At 34.7% G+C, this 18,155-nt stretch overlaps 1 protein-coding gene across 5 annotated transcripts in view; it reads right to left on the bottom strand.

Moving 5' to 3' along the window:
• Window positions 1-261: 261 nt before the first annotated feature.
• The window catches only part of LOC139117359 (DENN domain-containing protein 5B-like), a 51,177-nt gene continuing 33,283 nt past the window's right edge, over window positions 262-18,155 (bottom strand). For 4 of the 5 annotated variants that reach the window (XM_070680403.1, XM_070680430.1, XM_070680410.1 and 1 more), the window contains 9 exons: window positions 12,763-12,865; window positions 11,718-11,846; window positions 11,207-11,328; window positions 10,575-10,717; window positions 9,600-9,718; window positions 8,731-8,983; window positions 7,715-7,841; window positions 5,717-5,891; window positions 262-5,137 (listed from right to left, as the gene is read on the bottom strand). In XM_070680403.1, the coding sequence (XP_070536504.1) occupies window positions 4,954-5,137; window positions 5,717-5,891; window positions 7,715-7,841; window positions 8,731-8,983; window positions 9,600-9,718; window positions 10,575-10,717; window positions 11,207-11,328; window positions 11,718-11,846; window positions 12,763-12,865 (1,355 nt within the window). In that variant the 3' untranslated portion in view covers window positions 262-4,953. Of the gene's footprint in view, window positions 5,138-5,716; window positions 5,892-7,714; window positions 7,842-8,730; window positions 8,984-9,599; window positions 9,719-10,574; window positions 10,718-11,206; window positions 11,329-11,717; window positions 11,847-12,762; window positions 12,866-15,600; window positions 15,622-18,155 lie in introns of all 5 variants that reach the window. The other variant, XM_070680420.1, reaches the window with a different exon arrangement.

Raw genomic sequence — 18,155 nt, 5'->3', positions numbered from 1 at the left:
TAGTCTGGAAGCACCCTCAAGTTACAGTGGTTTGCTTTGAAGCATTGGCATTAGACAAACTAGACATATTGTCTATATCGAGGTGTTGCCAACACTGTCGGGTGACAGTGTTACACAAATTACCTTCATATGCAGGCTCTACACACAAACACAGATAACACTCACAGACAGACGGACAGACAGACAGATCCCAAAGATAGCACAGGTACCTCATGGTGCTTGAGAAAGCACCTGGATGCCTACAAGAAATGAAAATCGCACTTAGGATCAAATAGTTTTATTTCCAAATATCTATAATATTCATTATAGGTTTTAATAAAACATCTTTGTTATTCTTTTTATCTTTACAGAAAAAAATGCTGACTTTTACACTCAAAATAATTATACAAAATGGACAAAACAAAACAATTTACTTCTGGAGTGTTCATCTCAAAGTCATTGCACACATTAAAGTCAATAAATCCAATTATGTCAAAAAGTGCTGTATGTAATTGTGTTATGAATCTGATTTTACAGCAAAACTATTTTCACATGTCTCCAAAAGGACAAGACTACATCAAACATTAAATATTCATGTTTGAAAAAAAAATCAGAATTTCAGAAAAAGCGATGGACATGGGCGTTTTAAATTTTAATGGATAGGAGCTGCAAAATTTGTTGTGGTGAGAAAAATCGTATTTTCGCACACTGTAATAATATTGTTTGGTTTAATTTAATGCATTCTGCTTCCATAAAAAAATTCCTAGAATGACAAGCCAGCTAAGTTTTAGCCTCACATTATGATAAGAAATTCCTTTCTGGTGCAAGCTATAATTCCAACTATATTCATAGACCTGTGTATGGATACCATACCAGTCTCCTGTATGGGGAACTACTATCAATTCATAATATTCAGAAACAAGATTCACCATACACAAAGGAAATAGGCACAGCAGACGGTAAAGAATTAACTTTGCTGAGTAAATTTTCTCTCATTCTGGTTTACAGTGAAAGGAATCTATGAAAAATATGCACTGTTGTGAATTAGACAAAAAATATTCAAATTTACTCTTTACGAACCATACTATGTTAACTCTACAGAAATCATGTCAAGAAAGAACAAGAAATAAGCTTGACATTTAAATTTTCCGTAAAATAACACGGACAACTAAATTATTTATATGAAGTGTTTTTGTGTCAGTTTCATTAAAGATGAAATTTTAATGATGAGAACAATCTTGATTATCAATATATATATCAACAAAATTCAACTTCTGTATTCAGTTAAAGGTAGCACAAAACAGAAATAAAACTCATAAATATTACATTATATATTCCACCAGGTAATGCTCTGAAATGTTAAAGCCATTTTGGCAGGCAATACATCTTACCCTGAGGTCATACAAAAATTTTCAAAGCATACATTACTATATGTATCATCTCTTCAAGGCATGTCTGATATTCTAATTGATAGATTTGATAGTGTAAGAACTTATTATATAGGGATTTAAAGGTGTTCAGAAAGACATGAATTTGCCACTGTGTACACTCTCAGACTATGAAAATTTAAAGAGCCTGGACAGACTATGTCATTTGAAATTGTTGGTACGGGTAGCACACACCTCAAATATCAAACTTTCGATGAAACTTTTCTTGAGCAAACTATTAACCATTCTCTTTCATAATCACTAATAAATATTACAGGTCACTGTGCAAACTTTGGGATTGGACAAATAATTTACTTAATGTACATTGATATTTGAAATTCAAATGGCTGCTATCCTCATGTGAGAATTGAATTTTAGACTTAGATTTAAATTTAAATTTTGAAACAAAACAATGCGTCAAAAACTTTTATTCCAAAAATCTTCAAAATGGGTCCACAAAAGCTGTAGTCCAGCAAAGTACTGTAAAATTTGAGAGTCTGAATACGTGCTTGAGGTGCATTTTACCTGTAAGCAACTTTCAGTATGCACATCCTATTATATTGAGTTGTAAACATTGTTACTTTGAAGCAGTTTCAGTGTATATTGCAACAATGTAACAATTTTAAAGTGTTCTGCTCCAGAATGTAACAATTTAACATGCACATGTGGCCACTTCACTGTGTTGTTTTGAAGTGTTCTATTGTAAAGTGTAAAATTTTAAAGTGTTCCCTTACAACTTGCAACACTGTAAGGTGCCATGCACTTTAGAGTGTTTCATTACAGACCTAAGCTCTTTAAAGTACTCAATAACAGCCGGTGTTCCATTGTACTATCGGTCACAAAGTCACTTCCAAGTGTACAAAACAATAATTTTCCAACAGCTGTACTCATTAAACTAAAAATCAAGCAGGAGGAATCTTTGAGTGCCGTTCATTATACAAACGTGCCTACCATTTATTCTTACAAAGTAAACTCATTATACTTCAACTTATGTTTGTAAGGAAAACATTTGTTTTGTCCTCATTTATGTACCAAACTTCCACCATGGATTCTGTCACGTAGACTGGCAGTGGAATAAATCATTTTCTTGTCCCAGTAGTGGTATATCTCACAGATACACAGGGAATAAAACATTTTTTCTGCATGAAACACACATGTCTAGTAACTTTAATGTTGATTCTACATTTCTGTAAACTGTACTGGTTCAAGACAAGATCAACTATACTTTTGGGGAAACAAGTCGTGTATAAACTGCGGATTTCCTCTGAGGGGTCTCATAATTCTTATATGATTCCCTGGGTATATAGTAATTCTGAAATGACTCCCTAGGTAAATGGTAATTGATGTGGCTTGGAGTGATGTGCAGTGATCTGCCTTCTTGCTGTCAGGAAGGCAGATGAACATGTTATCTTACTTACTAGTTCATCTACAGTGTAAAAACACAAACATGAAATGATTGGGATATTTAGCAGTACAGAGCGTAACAAATTGACCACTCTATGTCATTTTCATATCCTAACACTTAAAAATAGGCTATTTAGCCCTTATCTTTTTGATACTGGCAAACATATCTACATTTTTGTTCGGAAGGCCAAAAAGTCTTGAATAACGACATCTGAAAGAAGCTTACTTATAAACAACAATATTCTCCACAATGTAAAGCAAACATTTGTTATGCAAATATATTTTGTCATTTTGAAATGCACAAAACCTATGCTCTCTCTTTTTTCCCAATAAGTACCAATACCAATTCATTAGTATTTGAAGGAAATTATAGCCAGGACTTCTCATACAAAAATATTCAAATTTTGAAATATAATTTCACTCATACATATCTATCACCAAAGCAATATTACTATCTCTACAGCAACAAGTAACTTGAGAACTTTCAAAAATCTTTCAAATGAAACACTTCATAATCTATTTGAGGAAAGAAATAACATGACAATGCAGCCAAAGTGCACTTCAGACTAACACCAAACCACAAAAGCCCGCAACAGTCTGACAATTTCTGCAAGAATTGGTACAAAGTGCAGAAAATATGACTTTTGTGGCAAAACATTACTGTGGAAAACAATGGAAAGTCAATGCATTCCGGACTAAAAAGAGGTTAGCAAATACTATTCAATTTCTCAAAGTCAATGTAACAATTTTTTTATAGCACTGTACTATTGCTTTCAATATCTACAATTCTAAACCTTCAGTACTGTAAATGTGGTCAAGACGCGAATTACTTTTAATTGCTTGTTTTTTGTAATTTTCTCAAAAATAGGTAATCTACATCTTAGAAACATACTCAATAGGAAAAGTACAAATTGCAAATGTTCTTCCTTTCATCAATTTCACGTGCAAAATATTCTCAATATTCCTGACGATAGGGTGGTAACTTTTACTGACAAAACTTTACAATCCACGTTTGATGTGCATTTCATTTACACCTCCGAAATCTGTGTATAAAATTGCACTTTCTTGCATGTGTATGTGCATGTGTATATCAATTGACAGAGTTTTGTATGAGCAAACAAACACCTGATTTACAAAGTTTCAATGTTTGAAACAAAGTAACATACCCATATACAAAGTTGCACTTCTGGTGAAAGACTGTGTAAGTGCACATATTTCAATCTCTTGTTCAAAGTGACAAATGAGCATACACACTTATAGTGTCCTGTACATTGTTACAAATTTTCAGTACAAGGTGTACAATCTTGTTGTGACAAATTTTTGCTTGAAAAAAGTTTTGCCACCAAATTCAAAATGTTCTTTCATGTAAACATGTGCAAAAAGTATGCCCATTCATCAACAGATGTATGCTAAGTGTGGATTTTCACTTTTCCGTTTGACAAAGTATATTTGTATACAGCGCACCTAAAGATCACTGGGTCTTACCTTTGACATGAAAATGGCGAGCGGCCTTAGGGGGCCTTCCCATAGCTTTGTAGAGCTTCTGGATCCCCTAGGATAAGGTCAATTTGTTAAATGTTCTTTGAAAGCCCAGTATTCTCCATTCTTGCTTTGTAAGCACAATCAGCTGTAATGTGTACAATTTTCATCCTTCCTCTTCATTCATTATGTAAACTTCTCTTTCCAAATATGAAAACATATCAGGCTAGCAAAAACAGCTTAATACCACCATGCCACCAACTGGCTGATATGTGAACTACAGTCATTGTCAATGCCGCCATGTCAATAGACACACCGACTCATACCCTGTACCCTGCAACATCCAATGAATTAGACAGAAAGACACTCCCTATTTCTGACAAAATATAGCTACGGAAAGTTCTCTTTTTCAAAAGCACTCATGAGAAACTTTGAGTTTATAAATCTATCATATGTCTCATTGCAATCAGAGATCAATATTTTTACATGGACATTGGTGGTACACTGTTTTGGACAGCTGTTACGCTCTATGCTATTATTACGTGACTGATATGTAATGTGTCACTTGACTGTGCTTGGCCAATCAAAGACTTATAACAGTGCAAGTCTAAAATATTTTTTTCTCTCTTGAGATAGAATTACGATCAATACCCATGTACGTTTATTACACCTCAAGACCCTTTGTGAGCGATGCTTCAAGCATAATGTTGAATTCCCGCAGAGCGTTGATGATCTGTACAAGGAATGTGATGGATGATCGATCCCTCATCATGGCCCACTCTTCATACATACTCACTGTAACAGGTGTGGCAGCTATCTGTGGAAACCACACCTGAAGCACATGATCTCTGTGAAAACAAACAAACAAAAAAAAAACAATATATGCTAATCCCACATACCAAAAGAGGATACAGTTTTCACACATTGAAATCTTCAGAACTAGCATTCGTTGAAAATTCCATAATGACAACATGATTGATATCTTCTTAAATATTTCGGTCTACTTATACTTCTCAGACTGATTCTACATCTTAAATATGCTATTGGGCATATGAAATATTTCAATTTTCTTCTTTGGGAGGTAGCACAGGTTAGAAAATTGCTAAGAAATATAATACATAGCAATGTAGTTGAGTGATTTTGATTGCAGACTTCTTTGCAAGATTAGTATGTACTATCAGTCATGATTTTGAATTCGATCAAGAAGTTACTGAATACTTAAGTCTAAAATGATATTATGTATAATGATTGCAAGAAAGAATGAACATCTAATAAGTACAGAAGCTGCATCACTAAATTCTCTCAGGCATTTTGGATAAACTGAAGTCAAGAACCTGATGAGACAATTTTTCCTAGATGATTAAAATGCCTGTGTGGACTACATAAATAAACGTCCCACTGAATTTTTAGAATTAAACAATACTAACCTAACTCCAAGGCACATAAGTAGTTGAAATTTCCCATCTTTGCCGATGTTTTGGGATGAATTGTTTATTTTCTTGACATATCCACAGAACATCCGTCTTGCTTGTCTCTGGTCGGGAGGACTTCTCCTCCCTTCGTCGTCGTGATCAACACTGTCAAAGTATGTACTGACTTTCTCTGAAAGATATACAGGAAACACTCTCTTTTAATACTTTCACTGCGTAATTAATTTTTATACATGCATTCCTGTACGTAGTTTTCTATGGGTATATGGCCTTATAAATATTGATTTACATGCATGTGCTATATCTTTGTAATTATTTGAGTATTCGGGACAATTTTTTCAGTGAGTATTGCAATATGACAGAGCATCATAAAAATGCACAAAAAGTCATGTGACACGTCTTGAAGATCACGTGATCATGGCGGCCATATTGGATTTTACCCAAAAAAATCAAAAATGATGCATTTTTTGTTATTTCAATATATAAATGTATTTTTCTCAGCGTAACACTTTAAAAATTACCACTTACGTTTTATCAACTCAAATTCAGTAGGAGGAACACATACGCTAAAACATATTCCACGTAAATGAGATTAATATGCATATTTATTACAAGTTCATCTTCGAACAACAGGTATCATCTGACATTCAAAAGAGAGCTATGTTCTATTTAAGCTTATATACTGGTAGCCAGTCCGATGTGTAATTGTCATTGATAGATTGATGTCGTACAACATCCACAGGATACCCCATCAACGTTGTGATGTCAGTCACCGGTCCTTTGTCGCACTTTGTCGCATGCTCAGATTGCCTACCTTCCTGTCAGTGTCTTGCTTGCGATCTCTGTGTTTGCTCAACTGGTTTGGGAACATATTCAAGTTCTGTATTAGAGTTGTAATTTGAAATTTGACTTCCGCCATCTCGTCGAGTTCAGTTTCAAGATCAGTGACAATTCCACTATTAGTGTCTAGAAAAACATGCTCAAGGGCTTTGTCGGTGTTAAACTGTGCCCGCATCGCCATTTTTAAATACCCTCTGAGAGAAAAACAACAACCGATCACACGATCCTTACAAATCACGGCCGAGAAATGACCGAATATGGCGGCATTTGTTTACAAATTTGGCGCGCATGCTCATTTAGGTTTGACCTACCTCGTATACTACGCTAGGCTTGAGGAAATAGTCAACAAACATGATGTAGATCAAACAAAGCCAACGTATATCGAACGCATATAAACGCGTACGTTCTTGGCGCGTTTACGCGCCTCCCGCAGTCTGGCCGTTGGCGCAGAATGCGCCCTCCCGCGGTGAAAGTGTTAATACTAACATACCCATCAACACTTTTATCGCCATAGTTTGGCCCAAACCAATTGTTATCAATTGTGATTGTGGATCTGTTTACTGGGAATTGGGGTGAGCAGGTTACAACTGCTATATGTTTTTGGATTTCATGGATTTTTGTAATCATATTTAGAAAATTATTTTCATGCAGAGTTTATTTCTACTGACAAGTTTTCATTCAGAAATGTACAATCCCATATATAGAATTCATACTTATTTCATTGTTTTCTAGAGATGAATTTTCATGACTAGTTAGTAACCATTATTAATGACTCATTAGATGATTAAGAGACAAAAAATTAAAACCTCTTGAAATAGCAAAAATACAGAAATCTGAGGGTGCTAAAGTTTGGAACAGAGTACACCTTTTACAGGCTGTTCTGCCATTTGAGTGGATCTGTTCAAATCAAAGAAATATGATAGCTACATTTTGATTGGTCCATACAAGCGTAGGATAGGTACAGAAATTTCAAAGATTCTATTAATTGATGTTGAACATCAAGATGTCTGAAGTGGGAACATGGCCAAGGGGTTTTGGACACATAGTTATTAAAGTTTGTAAACTTGAATCTGACAAACATATTACTGTATTGATGTATTGCATGTTTTGTAAATAATACTCAGAAAATTCAAACTGTTAGAGTGGATACTTTACCTATGAAATCCCAGATGAAGAAGTTATTTCTAAAGAGTCTGGATGACTTGAAGCCATACTGGAACACCTGGTCCAGACATTGCACCAGACCTTTATCACCACACAACAATAGCGTCAGACTTCCCCTCTAGAACCAAAGAAAGATGATAAAGTTATGGTACATGTATTGTTAACCACACGGAACTTGATGCAATATATTTTTTCCTTTGGTTAAAAAGTAAAAGATAACAGCAACGCTTCAATGAAAAAGCCTTTTTGATGTACTTCTTTTCACCATCACATCAAATTTTCCCCTCAATACACATCCTATGTTGATTACCTAAATAATTGTATTCATTTATGCAAAGTGTATGTATAAAAAGCATTGTTTGAGTATGCAAATCAACCAATAAAGGTGTCATCATCAATGGAGAATATTAATTGGCCTGAAATTGTGCATCATGTGACACAAATTTTAATAATGCACAATTTAAGGCAGAGAAAATGATAAGGTGATGCTATTCTTTTGAAAGGACTTGCGTATGTAATAACCAGGTGGCGAAGTCTCACCAATGTATCTGATGGAAATTGTGACTTGTTAAATTGTCTTTTATTACTATGTCAAACTGAAATATGAGACACTGAATTTGGGGTAAAAGAAATTAAATCATTTTGTGAGATGGCCAGCATGATGTCTATTTTCCTCTAGCTATGGAATATACGGCACACAAAAGGTGTGTACAATTATTGGTAGAAAGATACAATTTGATGGACTTAATACCCAAGCTCCTTTCTCAGGTTTGTAGAAATGTATGACAAATATAAAATAACATGGTGGCAAGTTATCCTTTGATGGATTCAATGAGCTCACCTCGTTTTTGGATTTGTAAATATTTAACAATTGTACAATAAAATGGTTGCAAGATATTATTTGATGGATTTGATGACCTCATTTCATTCTCAGGTTTGAAGAAATATTTGGTAAATGTAAAATAACATGGCGGAGAGGCATCATTTGATGGACTTGATGACCTCACCTCTTTTTCAGGTTTGTAGAAATATTTGACAATGTGGTTAACTGCATCAGTGATCATCTCCTGGACCTGAGGTCCTGTGTTTTTCATGGGACTGTGTCTTCTCACTTGTACAGGAGACCGTTGATTTGGTGGGGTCCGACACGCGTTCAGAATATCTTCTGTGTCTGTGGTAGATGGTATTACCTCGCCCACCAACAGTCGCTCAAGACTGCCATCGTCCACACCTTTGCCCAGCCAACGACCACATGGAAATCTGTGAATATGCAACAGATAGGTTATTTATTTGAATTGCTACATTGTTCACAATAAGTTCCTAGTTGACCAGTCCCATCACTCAAGAAAAAGCATTACACACAATCAGTCACAAAACTTCACAATCAAAATTGATATATATCTGTAATTTTCTCTTCAGCAAAATTGGACACTGACAGAGTGGAATGTGGCTCTATATTTGAACACAGTGCTGCACTTGCTGAAGATATTGGATTTACATTTTTGTTCTTTGAATATTTTGTAGTTGAGGTAGTACACGACTCAAAATTGAAAGATTTGAGCTTTTGCTGAAACATTCCTCAGCAAACTTTGAACAATTCAAAAAGTCTTTCAAAATCGAGAATAAAAAGAGGGGGGTTCCAGTGTAAATTTTGGTACCAGAAAAACACCTGATGTGTACAGATGCACCATACCTGTTTTATCTCTAAGGGGGAAACATAAAATTCCCAATTTTTACAAAACTAAGGCAGTCAAAACTTTATTTACTCCATCAGCTTCAAAATCAGAATATTGTAAAAGGTTTGAGAGTCTGAATATCTGTCCCCGAGGCGCATTCTACTTTAATGACTCAACGTTAAATGAAGTATAAGACTTACTTGTAGGTATGTGCAGTGAGTTCATTTCTGACCAGGATGTAATCAAGCATCCATTTAGGAGACATGCCTGAATTATCATGACCAATTCTTACTGTGGTCAGAACTCCAAGGTTACGATGCTGAAAGAAAATTGTGTAAATGAACATGAGTTGGTAAGCAAGTACACAGCACCATTTACACATCAGACTGTTGTGTCAGACTGATTAGTCTTTGCTCGATATGACATCACTTTGTATTTTGACTTACGGACAAATACAGTCGATCTTGGGGCCAACAAATGAAGCAGGATGTGCTCTTTCTTTTCAAAACATCTGACATCATAAAGCCATGCATTTTGTGTTCGACATGTCCCTCTCTATGTCCCGACAGTGTTTGGGTTGATGAATGTGTCCATTTCTTGTCAAACTGCTCAGTGAAGTATGACTGTGACTACAGAGCATGTGACTGTTGACTGAGATTAACATATCAGTATGGTAAAAATTGCTATTCTCTTGAAAGTTCTACAGATTGATATAAGTGATGGCTTCAAAGAACCAGTAGCTGTAACTTTCAATTTCTTCACTATCTTTGTTTCTGTATGTCAATCGCAATTTCTTTTCTAATCCCCAAAGCTTGACAAAACACATGCATTTAACTTGGGAACACAGTGTCATTACAAGTAGAATGCACTGTTGTTGTTTACATTTGAATTCTAGTCAAGACCAGAATTGACTTGGCACAAAATAACAATGCAGTGTACACATGTACAGGCTGAGTTCAAACGCTGAATACATGTATCTCAAAAGGGGAGTAGAACAGGAAACTATAGTTTACACTATAAATATTGAAATTTATGAAAAAATCAGAAGTTGCAGCAACTGGCCCTAAAGAAAACTACTACAAGACGACCCTTCTGTTTTAGAGGATACAGATACACATGAAAGCCCTGCTTTTAGTGAATACTAAAGAAAAGGACAAAGGATTGGCTGCACTTACCTCAAAGGTAAGTTCCACTGCACTCTTTGGGATCTGAATAATCCCAGTATCACCGAGTTCTCCAGCAATGCTTATCCATGGATTAGCGCTGGTTGCAGAGTTGAACTTCTTACTGACAAACACTAGTACTTTGTATGTTATTTCTGAAAAGGAAGAAGGCACGATGTCATTGGCTGGGTCATGATGGCATTCATGTAATATGATTGAACATACCACTTATAACTGACAGTGTGACATCACAATGGAATGAGAACTCTCGTTTTGAGATGCCAGAAAGTCTTCAGTGTAATTCTTCAACTTTCGCTGGAACTCTATAGACCCCTTTATTTGAATTGACTATTTTCACCTCTTCACCACAATGGTTTGGCCCAAACGCCAATGTTATCAATATTGACTTAAGACATGTTAACAGGCCATTTGGGGATGAATAGGTTATGGATAAAAGGGCAAAGACTCCCACTTTACCCTTGCTGCACCAGACTGGTATATCACTGCTATTTAAATAGGTGGGTTACTCTATTTATCAGGAAATATGGTGAAAAAGTTAAAGATGAGGGCAGTCAAAAATTGATTTCTATTGCATTTGTTGACTGTGAGTTGGAAAAAGTGTTAGTTTGTGTTACTGGACTTACTTGTTGATATGAAAGAGTTTGTAAAACAGTGATAATCCACAGCGTTCAGAGAGAGTAAGTAGTAGAGGAACTGTTCTTTCTCATCGTCTGATCTCAGGAACGCATATCTCTTGTATCGACTCCTGCAATAGAATAGCATGTACTATTAAAGGTAATTCAGGCCTAAAACTGAAGAGCTAAACTTTAGCTCCAACTTTCATCAAGGATAAAATCATTCTTTTTCAAAATGATGAATGAAAATCTGGGGGTATCGAGCAAATTTTAATATTAGCTAATCAAATTACCTAAATTGTAGTGATATTTGAATTCAAAATGGCCGCTATCCCTTATATTAAGTTTGTTGCAGCAGATTTAATTTTCACAACAATAAGACAGTGAAAACTCCGTTAAACAGTACAGGCTTCAAAATGAGCAGCATACCAGCAAGGTATTATAAGTTGAGAACCTGACTCCCTCCTGGGGTATATACTGCCTTAATGGCAAGAAAAAATGCTGAGAATCAAGTACGTACCTGCAGAGTTCATAATCTGAGAGTAATTCTTTCAAATGTTTACAGAGTAGTTTTCTTTCCAAAGCAAGTCTTATCCATGCCCTGGCATATCCTACATCAGTCTTTACGTCTGTCATACTTTCAACTTTCCTGTGAACAAAAAATGTTACAATAAACCAGTTCATTTCATTGCTAAAAGTTTCTGTTTTGTTTGTTACCTTTGTACCTGGGGTATTAACTCTTTGAGTGCCAAAGTCAATTTCTGTCGCCTTTATAAAATATAACCAAATCAATTTTTGTTCAGATTTTTCCCGAAATTTTGATCAAAAACTGCAACCAATGAAAAGTGATGTCCATTTTGTCCACATTGTCAAAAAAATTACAGAAAAAATCACAAAAATTGATAAAATGTTACGCTAAAATTTCGGACAAAAAAATTACAGCACTCAATGGGTTAACCTAACATTCATGGTGGTAACATGACTTCAGAAGCAAGGAACCAGTACTTTACATAGTTTTCTGTACTACATGTGTTTAATCCATGATCTTTTATGAAATCATGGAATTCATAGTTGAGGTTTGTTGACAAATTTGAAGTTTTAATGACTTTGTTTCCATTCTAGTATATATGACTGATAAGTTTAATGTAATGATGGTGAGTTTGATCTCAATGGTACGTATATTAATTACCCTGTTCACCTCATTTCCATGCAAACAGGTCCACAACCACCATTGAAAACAACGCCTTTTGGTTTTACCCTTTGAGCGCCAAAGTCAATTTTTTTCACCCTTATAAAATATACCTAAGTCAATTTTTGTCAGATTTTTGCCAAAATTTTGATAAAAAACTGGCCAATGAAATGTTGTGTTCATTTTGGTCCAAAATTATCAGAAAAATTACAGAAAAAGTCATAAAAATAGGTAAAATGTTGCACTGAAATTTTGGTTGGAAAAAATAAAGCACTCCAAAGGTTAAACCATGGTGGTGAAAGGGTTGCACTGGCATAAGAATGTGGATAAGAAATGATTTCATGGAAAAATAATTTTCACTTGAGTAAGCACTTACACTATATCACTGGCCAAATCCGTAGGTACTGGTGGTAATACTGGATCTGGCAGGCCACTACCACGGCGTCTATGACCAGATTGGGGAGAGTCTGGATTCAAATCTACATAAATGCAAAATATACTTCATTAACAGAGAGTTAAGGGGCTTCAACTGAATACAAAAAACTCCATGTGGTTCACAATACAACTTGTACAGGTGGACACCACTACATATAGGAACCACACCTTTACGTTTACACATTCACAATAAAAAAATTTCTTATTCTGATTGTGTAATTTCAATTATGTTGAAACTACTTTTTTCCAGAGTAGGACAATTTTTTAGCTTGCGTCTATAATTTTTCTATTTTCCATTCATGTCTCTCATACCAGACTGGTAATATTTTCTTTAACCTGTTCACCCCCAATTCCCTGTAAACAGGTCCAAGATCACCATCGATAACAATGGGTTTGGGCCAAACCATGGTGGTGAAAGGGTTAAAGAATTATGAATGTTCAATTTTCCTAAATCAATTTCTGATTTCTCAGTTGATGGTGTATATCACAGCTGTTTTCATATGTACCCAAAATTGAAAACAAAATATACAACATGGTCTTTCAGTGCATTCAAATCAAGTTCCGTTTAGCAATCAACGATTTCAATAAAATCTTATCATACATTTTTAAGATTAATTAGAATAAATTATGCCAGTTTGCAGCAGAAAAATGTGCATTTTGAAGAAATTTTGATGACATTAATTTGTTATGCTGCAGGATTTATGATAAACAGAAATAACAGTTAAGGAAATCAGCAGTAACAAAGATATTTGGATAGTGTAAATGAAGGTGAACAACAGCAAAACAACCATCTACTGGGTACATTCCAAACTAAATAGACATAAAGCTTATGAAATTTACTTATCACAATTAACATAAATTTTTAGATATCAAATCTGAAAAAAAAAAGCCTGAAGAACTCAAGCAAAACCAACAGTTCCAGAGGGCGCCCTTGCATGCCCTCTGGAACTAACAAGGTGTTTTTGCAAGTATTTCTGGGAGGATATTTTTACATGAATTACTGAAAATTGGATCATTTATTGTGGCAGATCAGTCAAATATATTTAGTAAAAGATGGAATACTCATAAATGTAACAATGTGATTGTATTTCAATGTAAAATGGACGGATCAATGTCATTTCATCAGCTTCATGAATATTGTTGGAAGACCCTGACAAATACTTGATCACTGTTTTCAATACAAAACATATATACTTTGCACTTGGCTTTAAGAACACAGTGCATATAAGATACACACAAAGCACAGGCATGCTCACAACTTTAATCCCACTCACATACCCCTCCCTGTAGAATGGAATCATCCAGCTATTTTTTCTAGGCTGGACTATCCCATTTTGTAGGAGGGATGGGTACAGGGTAGGAGTAAAATGAACACACTCAAGATCAAGGTAACACAATCAGTTTTATGTTTTAAGCATTCAATTACTGTGATTACTGTGATAATATTAAGTATTTCAGATGCACAGAATGATGCCAACAGCTTGTTTAGAAGAGATGATGACAGAATGAAAAATTGCCATACAAAAATGACCCCACAGATGACAAGCAATGCTGAGTTCATCATGTTGTTCCTATCAGAGTTAAAAAATCACGGAAAAACCACCCAAACCTACTTAACTGTAGATATAAGGGGTCAATAGTTTAACAATACTTTTCCAAGATGGGTAAATTGTAGCGGTAATAGAGTTAGTTTCTTTGTGTTTTCACACTTATATCTTCAACACAAATGAAATGTTGGTGACCTGTACCCTACAATAAATTGTTAAGGTCCAACCTTGTTATAACCAATGAAGTGGATGAAACTGGTATTTAAAGGGCAGTGGCGGTGACGTTCATGTTATGAACAAACACAACTGGTGTAAAAATGTAGCTACAGGAAAAATTTCATGAGTTTTGCCATGCGGTTACTCCACAACGATAACAGTGTTCTGTACATGGTATTGGCGCTGAACAATATTTGTACTGAAAAGTCATGAATAAAATGACTTCTGAAAAACTTATCATTTCAGTATATTTTGTATTCCTTTGAAGCAACCTAATGTCTGATTTCATTGCTTACAATAGAGGGAATGTGGTGAGTTTGGTTCAGTTTTAGGGAGGCACACTTATAAACACACATTTACTGTTATGATGTTTTGGGAATTAGTCTAAAAGTGAGTAAAAACATGGCAACAGATTTGGGATACTCGCAGATCAGTATAAGAATACGTTATTATGCTTAGTCATGATACACCATTGAGATAAATTGTCAATAATCAAAATTCTCAAAATCTATCTCAAATTTCAGATTTTGTAACATCAAAGATTGTGATGGATAACTTTTGCCTACCTGAAGAATATTGGGGCAATATTCCTTATGAAAACAATCAGGTATTCTTAGGGGCCTTCCCATATTTTTGTAAAGGAACTTGACCCTTTAGAATTATGTCAGCATGTGAAATTGATCAATGTGGAACTAGTCAAAATGGAGAAAATATGGCGTTCAATATCCCATCTGAATGTTAATGTTTGAGCCACACAGACATGAAAAACAGGTGTTGGTTTAAGTAACACGCAGAGCTTATTCCAGTGTTGTTAAATTGTGTATGCTGCAATGTCATTGACAAAGAGGGCCATTTTTGCATGACATCAGCTGAGAGAGAGACAGACATACACTTAGAAGAGGAAGCAGACAGTGCGTAAGTCTGGTGCAGTTCAGATTCAAAGTCCATACTCCAGCAACACAGTAAACTGGCTAGGTCTATTTGTTTGTGTAGGAGTGAGACATCACATTGCTTACACTGCTTCCAGTGAGCTTCAACTTTTAGAAGTCATCGAAAAAAATAACGGAAATCAAGAAGTTGGAAACCAGAAACCCAAATGAAAACGAGTAAAAGAAACAAAGAGAGAAAAGAAAAACATTTTGTCAGTTTCTTTGTACGGTTTGTGTAATTTTTGTAAACGTTTGCTTTTGGATATTGTGACTGGTTGAAAGTGTTCACTTTTCTCCATGAAACTAAACATTAAATTCTCCAGCCATTTATAAGTGAGTGAAATACATATATGGCAAATATCTTTATCTCCTAGGTTATTGATAGGTATTTTTGCTACCTAGGTACATCATAAACTACCTATAGCCACCTTGGTATCAATTGATAAAATACACTTGCCACCAGATAGAGCAATAAATGAGTAAAAGGTGCTGTTTCATTTAATTTCAGAATCTTTTGAAAATTAATGACAAGTGAATGATATGGTTGCTTTAATAATGCAAAATGTTCTTTTCAGCAGGTAGCATACTCTTTCTGATGGCAAAACTTCAAAAAACAATATAATTATTCTGACATGAAATCTATTTATGAACATACGCACATTTGACAATGTTTTAGTCTCGTCCCATTCTTTGACAGGACTAGAGTCTTTATATAAAATGTATTGTGAAATAATTCAAAAAGCCGCATTTAATTACTGAATAATTCTTTGCAGAGAGTGTGAAGTATAATCGTTTACTGGAAATAACTATGAATAATTTGAAGACTACCGGTAAGAAAATTGTACTATATAGAAAAGCAGAGTTGGTCTAATGATTACATCACACAAAAGAGCAGTTTGAGTTAACCTACAAGCACTTAGTATAGTGACTACAATCTATATTGGTACAAATAAAAGCATCTCAGCCACCATACTACATAGTCATTGTGAGCAGCTTTAATGCTTAGCGTCAGGAACTTAAGTAGGAGTAAAGAAAGAACTCCCCAAACACAAATAAATGTACCGGTATGAGTAACATGCGCTTATTGTTTAAATATTGCTGAGATTGTCAAAAGAATGTCATGTCATTGAGGGTCAATTTTGTATGACAAATCTGTTGATTGCAAGTTGGCAACTTTGTTGCAATTTACTTCATCAAACAATCTACTTTGTTGCACTTTACTTTTGTCAGACAGGCTACTTTGTTGCAATTTACTTCATCAGACAAGCTACTTTGTTGCAATTTACTTCATCAGACAAGCTACTTTGTTGCAATGTACTTCACAAAATAAGAACGATTCATTCCATTATGACTCCACTGTGTTCAAGTGCACTGGAATTCGATACTATTTGTTCAAATTTTGTGATAAATTGTTACAAGTTTACTACAATGTTACAACGGGCATGCTGGATACACAACAAAGGGCTCCAGTAATACATATAGGAGACTTCACAGTTACAGAAAAAGAAGTTATTTATACAAGGAAGGGTTAACAGCTATTCTGAACAAGATTCAGACCTGTATACACGACTTGTACTGGGATTGTAAACATAGTTATTGTGATCCTATTACAAGCAGACACACTTTAGAATCAAACATATCAAGCAAATATCATATAAACACCATTGCACACAGAGCATGCAACATTTTGCAGTATGAAAGATTTGGTCCCTTAAATGAATACTTCATATTAATCAAACTCTCATTAATTTTTAGCTGAATGAATATTTATCAAAGATACATATTTTTCTTATTTTTGGGAAACCAAAGAAAGTTCAGAGAAAATCTCAATGAAACATGGCAGAGTGTTAGATGCTTGTAAAAGGATATCATGGAAAGTTGGGACCCAATATCACTTTGAATTTTTTATTTGTTGTCTTTATGAGATATGTATGCCAGGTTTTTGAAATTTGAAGATTCTGGGATTGTTTTGCTTGTAGTTAACAGATTTATTTATATCTTTCTTATCCGATATTTAGCAACAACTATACTAGAAATAGAATATTTTTGTTCTTTTGGGGATTAACGTGCAGTTTTCAGTCACAAACATTCTTCCACAATTTTGTAAAAAATTGTTTGGAAATTCTGAAATTAAATATTTGAATTTGATAATTTTAATATTTGAGTAGTTCAAAATTACCTAAAAAATTGCAGATATCAAAGAAGAGAGTCCATAATTTACACAGATCATATTAGATACTGTTAGAACATCAGTAGCAGTTTAATATTAGCTGTTTGAGTAAATTTGTTTTTGCATACTGCAGCCGAGCAAATAATAGCACTGGCTTGCGAGGAACTTAAGCTCAAATTTACAGACAAAACATTGTAAACATTTCAACAAGCGAGTAAATGTAGATCAACTAACAAAAAATTCAAAGTTAGTGATATTGGTGCTATAGTACGGTGTTTTTCAATTCGGTGCTAGAACTCTGTGTGTGAGACGAACACATTGTATGTACAATATAAAAGAATTAGCTTGGGTATCACCACACATTTCAAAGTCACCAACTAATTGATTAGTTACAGTAAACCAGCATGGGGCAACTCTGTCTAGACTGATAGTTGAACAGTTGATTACACTTGATCTACAATGTAGCTGTTTT

The sequence above is a fragment of the Ptychodera flava genome, chromosome 2 (genome assembly GCF_041260155.1).
Source record: "Ptychodera flava strain L36383 chromosome 2, AS_Pfla_20210202, whole genome shotgun sequence".
Taxonomy (NCBI): Eukaryota; Metazoa; Hemichordata; class Enteropneusta; family Ptychoderidae; genus Ptychodera; species Ptychodera flava.
Note: the sequence above shows the minus strand (reverse complement) of the source record. Positions and strands in the feature narration are given on the sequence as shown.